Source organism: Orycteropus afer, unplaced genomic scaffold (genome assembly GCF_000298275.1).
Source record: "Orycteropus afer afer isolate SDZICR_OR568_19922 unplaced genomic scaffold, OryAfe1.0 scaffold00024, whole genome shotgun sequence".
In the NCBI taxonomy this organism is placed as follows: domain Eukaryota; kingdom Metazoa; phylum Chordata; class Mammalia; order Tubulidentata; family Orycteropodidae; genus Orycteropus; species Orycteropus afer.
Genome location: NW_006921611.1, coordinates 5,812,637 through 5,818,249, shown reverse-complemented (window position 1 = coordinate 5,818,249; position 5,613 = coordinate 5,812,637). Strand labels below are relative to the sequence as shown.

Below are 5,613 nucleotides of genomic sequence, written 5' to 3'. Positions count from 1 at the left end.
CACTGGCAAGAGGTAACTATGGGGAGGAAGTGGGAGGGGAGCTGTTGCACTGTGGTAAACTGTGGTGAATGTCATGAGACAAAGTATATGTAAACTGCTGTATGGAAAGTGAATTTGCTCTGTAAATCTTCACCCAAATCACAATAAATAATAATAAACAAAGGAAAGAGGAAGATAATACAAATAACACAAATAAGAAATGAACTGGACAACGTCACAACAGAACCAACTGAAATATAAAGGATAATATCAGGATACTATGAAGAACTGTATTCAAACAAATTTGAAAATCTAGAAGAAATGGACACATTTCTAGAAACATACTACCTACCTAAACTAACACAGACTGAGGTGGAAAATTTGACCAGACCCACAACAAAAGAAGAAATTGAACCAGTCATAAAAAAAATTACCAAGGAAAAAAAGTCCTGGCCTACACAGTTTTACTGGACAATTCTACCAATTGTTCAGAGAAGAACTGATGCCAATTCTACTCAAACTATTCCAGAACACAGAAAAGGATGATTCTCCCAAATTCATTTTATGAAGCAAGCAAAAGCTTGATACCAAAACTAGGCAAAGACATCATTAAAAAGGAAAACTACAGACCAATATTCCTCATTACTACAGATGCAAAGATCTTCAACAAAATCCTAGCCAACAGACTCCAAAGACATACCAAAAAAATAATACACCATGACCAAGTGGGGTTCATACTAGGTATGCAAGGATGGTTCAACATTAGAAAAGCAATAAATGTAATCCATCACATAGGTAAAATAAAGGAAAAGAACCACATGATAATATCAATCAATGCAGAAAAAAAAAACATTTGATAAAATCCAATGCCCATTCCTGATCAAAACTTTCAAAAAACAGAAGGGAAATTCCTCAATAAAGGGCACATATACAAAACCAACTGCCAACATTATGCTCAATGGAGAAAGACTGAAGCCATTCCCTTTGTGAACAAGAACCAGAGAAGGATGACCAAACTAAAAACAACTAAACTCATTGCTGTCAAGTCGTTTCCGACTCACAGTGACCCATCTTTGCGTTTCTGAGGTGGTATCTCTAAGAAAGTAGATTGTCCAACCTTCCTTCTAAGGAGTGGCTGGGGGGTGGATTTGAACCGCCAGCCTTCTGGTTCGCAGTCAAATGCTTTAGGCACTACACCACCAGACCTCCCAACAAGGATGACATATATCAACATTTCTACTGAATACTGTATGGAAGTCCTAGCAGGAGCAATAAGGCAACAAAGGGAAAATCAAAGACATCCAAATTGGTAAAGAAGTAGTAAAACTAACCCTATTTGCTAATAGGGAGCTCTGGTGGCACAGTGCCAAGGCATCTGACTGCTAACCAGAAGGCTGGGGGTTCAAACCCACCAGCCACTCCATGGAAGGAAGACTGGGCTACTTCCATAATGATACGGCCTCGGAAACCCAAGGAAGGATCGCCATGAGTTGGATTCAACTCAACGGCAGAGGGTTTTTTTATTTGCTAATAATATGATAGCTCTGGTGGCACAGTGCCTAAGGCATTTGACTGCTAACCAGAAGGCTGGCTGTTCAAAACCACCAGCCACTCCTTGGAAGGAAGGTTGGGCAATCTACTTCCGTAGAGATACCACCTCAGAAACACAAAGAGGGGTCGCTATGGTCAGGTCTGACACGACAGCACATAACAACAACAACAACAACATAGCTAATAGCAAAGGAGAACTTGTACCTAGAGACTGAGGAGGAGATTCTAGGAAATTTGGAAGCCTGGCTAAAGAAAAAAAAATTACCATGACATAACAGAAAGAATAAAGACTGTAGGGACAAACCTAGCTTTACTATCATAGGCTTTTGTGCTCAACCTCTTTGAGCTTCAGTCACTCCATCAGTAAAATGGGCATCATAAACTTACAGGGTTATTATAAAAATTAAATGAGACAACATATATGAAGTGCTTAGCATAAGTGTGGCACATAGTATGCTCAATAAATTGCAGTTATTTATATTATCATCATTGGTAACACAGTAAAGCCTGCAAAAGCCAGAACCCACGTAAAGCAGAAATCTGTCAGAGAAGAAAAGCTCACTAAAGCAATTACTTCAGCCTAATAAATATTCTCTGAAAGCCAGAACCTGCGAGATACAGACGTAATCAGAAAACCATTGGTATTGCAACCAAATACAAGAAGTACAGCTGTGAGAAAAAGAAAATCCAAACTCAGTACCCTCGAGTCGGATCTGACTCATAGCAACCCCTCCTTGGTTTCCGAGGCGGTTATCTCTCAGGAAGTAGACTGCCCGATCTTCCTTCTGAGGAGTGGCTGGTGGGTCTGAACCACCAGCCTTCTGGTTAGCTGTCAGGTGCCTTAGGCACTATGCTACCAGAGTCCCTCAAAAAAGAAAGGGATGGAAATTATGCAGTAACCAACAAATCTGTTTTTGAGTGTTTTCTTCAAGCTTCTGCCAAAAATGTTCCCACTTCAAGATGTATTCTGCAAGCAAAGGTGAAGGAAACTAAGACAGATGTGAACACCAAAATCTGGCAATTTTATATCCTAGGGAAATCCTTGTCACTCATACAAAAGAAAAAAGAAAAACAATGTTGAACAGAAGCAGCAAGCTGCAGAAAAAAAATAATATGGAAACACTCATATCAAGTTTAAACATATGTTAAAAATTATACAAAGTTTACAGATGAATACATATGTAGTAAAAGTATAAAGACAAAAATAGGAATAATAATATAACTTCAGGAAAGGAAAGAAAGCATTATATAGATCTTCAATTTATTTATTTCCTTCAAATATATGAAACAGATGTGGCAAATGTAAAAATTTACAAGGCTAAATAGTAGATAAAAAGCTGCACATATTTTCTGTACTCTTTACGTATACCTGAAATATTTAAAATTAAGTATTTGTCATAGGAAGAGATTTTACAGTTTAAAAAATAAGTATGTTTTATGTCTGTTGTTCCCAGGTCCTGAGAAATAATCCAATATGCCTCCCACTATCTTTGCTATAGGTAATATTTGCATAGATATTGCCTTATGTCTCAGCTAAACACATTAAGATGTGGGTTATACCAAAATCCATCAAGCCCACTAATGTGAAGTCAATTCCAACTCACAGCAACCCTATAAGACAGAGTAGAACTGCCCCATAGGGTCGCCCAGGGTCTAAATCTTCTGGTGGCACAATGCCTAAGGCATCTGACTACTAATCAGAGGGTTGGTGGTTCAAACCCCACCAACCAGCTCCATGGAAGAAAGATGGGACAATCCACTTCTGTAAAGATTTACCTCCTCAGAAACCTAGTGGGGGTCACTATGAGTTGGAACTGACTCGATGGCAGTGAGTTTCGTTTTTTTGGTTTAAATCTTTATGAAAGCAGACTGCCACATCTTTCTCCAGTGGAGTAGCTGGGGGTTCGAACTGCCAACCTTTCAGTTGGCAGCCAAGTGCATAATCACTGTGCCACCAAAGCTGTCTATGTGGTTAATAAATCAAAACCAAACCAAACCCACTGCCACTGAGTCGATTCCAACTCACAGCAACCCTCACTGGGTTTCTGAGGTGGTAAAGCTTTACAGAAGTAGATTGCCCAGCTTCCTTCCACGAAGTGGCTGGTGGGTATGAACCACCAACCGTCTGGTTAGGAGTCAAAGGCCTTAGGCACTATGCCACTAGAGCTCCTTAGAGCCCATTAAAACAAAAACAACTCACACATAGTTCTATAAAATCTTCACAGTTTCTGAAAATGAATAGCTCCATTAAGAAAACTTTAGATTTTTTACAAATACTTTATTAGTTCACTATTGCAAAAAGTCAAGGAAAGGTTTATATATGGAAGGAAACTTTGTTGGTTACCAGGGATGGAAGGGGAGTGGAGGGAACATTGCTAGGTAAGTAGACACAAATATTGATTTGGGTGAAGGGAAGGGCAATGTACCAAACGTGAGTGATCAATATGGTGGCATTGAGGAAGAGGAAGACACAGAGGGGTATACACAACAAAGATGAACCCTCCTGCATGTATAGTACTGCGTTGTCAGTGATGGCAACCCTTGATCTATGGGTAGATAGATGGGTGGACAGGTTGAATGATCAGTATGTCTAGGCAGGGGGAAGTGTGCCCATGACCATGTATAGGGTTGACAGACGATGTTTCTCCAAGTATATTTTTGCATGTGCTATAAGAATGTCTGGGTGTATAGCAGAGCTGACAAGGGACAAGGTTGTGGTGGCTTCTTGGCCACAGCCAGCTACCCTGATGGAGTAAGTAGTCAGACCTGTGGGCTCAGGACCATGGTCACAGGGGATATCAAGATCAAGTGGCATAACATACTACACAAAAACATTCTTCCACATCCTACTTTGGTGAGTAGAGACTGGGATCTTAAAAGCTTGTGGCCATCTAGATGCAATAATGAGTCTCACTCGTCCAGAGCAAAGAAGAATAAAGAAAAAAAAAGATGCATGGAAACAATTAGTCCAAAGGACTGGTAGACATGTGATCCTCTATATGACCATGAGACCAGAAGAACTAGATGGTGCCTGGCTACTACTGTCAACCATTCGAAGAGGGATTGGTCCAGGAGATCCCAAATAGAGTAGGAGAACAATGTGGAACAAAACTCAAAAATCATAGTAAAAACAAACAAACAAACAAAAAAGGAACAGATTTGCTGGTCTGATAGAGCCTGGTGAGACCCCTGAGACTATGGCCCCTAGTTACCCTTCAGGTCTGGAACTGAACTCACTCCTGTGGATTCCAGCCAAATACACAGGCATATGGGGTGAACATTTATATCAGGTAGATACAGTCCTTGGAACAATCAATTGTGGGAGAACAGAAGAGCTGCGTTTGCACAGGGAGGCAGCTCAAGGTGGGGGGAGGGGAGGAGGAGTGCATGGGAGGGATGGACACTGGGAAGAGGCAACTATGGGGAGGAAGTGGGAACAGAGTTGTTAAATTGTGGGGAATTGCAGTCAATGTCATGAAACAAAATTTGTACGAACTGCTGTAATGGAAAATGAATTTGTTCTGTAAACTGTCACCCAAATCACAATAAAATTTTAAAAAAAGAAAAACGTCAGAAAGTCCCTGTCGATTTTAGACCATACCTGGCCTTGCAATTCCGGTCTTACAGGATATGTATTTGGGTAAGGAGCTCTAGTTCGGGAAGTAGAATTCCAGTAGTTAGAATTGTAGTTAGGATATGGTGGCTGCTCCTATAGAAAAAAAGAAAATAGGCACACTTTAAATAGTGTTTTTACATCATTTTGACATATTGAAAGAGCAAGTATAGATATCAATAAAAAGCAATAGACAAAAAACAACAAAACCCCACTACAAAATAACTTATTATTAAATTGATATAGACATATTACATGTTAAATCACATGCCTTGAACAAAGTAAAAGCATGTTCTTATATATTAGTCCAATGTCACCAACATCAAAAACCAACCTATGTACATGGGCAGTACAGACAACAAATATGAACCCTTTTGCATATACAGTACTGAGTTGTCAGTGAAAGCAAACATGGGTATATGGATGGATAGATAGGTGAACAAGCGAAACAATTAGGTATGTCTAAATGG

General features: G+C 39.8%; 1 protein-coding gene across 1 annotated transcript in view; it reads right to left on the bottom strand.

Annotated features, from left to right (window-relative positions):
- Positions 1-5,613, bottom strand: part of BAG4 (BAG cochaperone 4) — a 70,139-nt gene that overhangs the window by 14,466 nt on the left and 50,060 nt on the right. Inside the window, exon 2 of the mRNA XM_007934982.2 lies at positions 5,132-5,239. Within this exon, the coding sequence (XP_007933173.1) occupies positions 5,132-5,239 (108 nt within the window). The remainder of the gene's footprint in view (positions 1-5,131; positions 5,240-5,613) is intronic.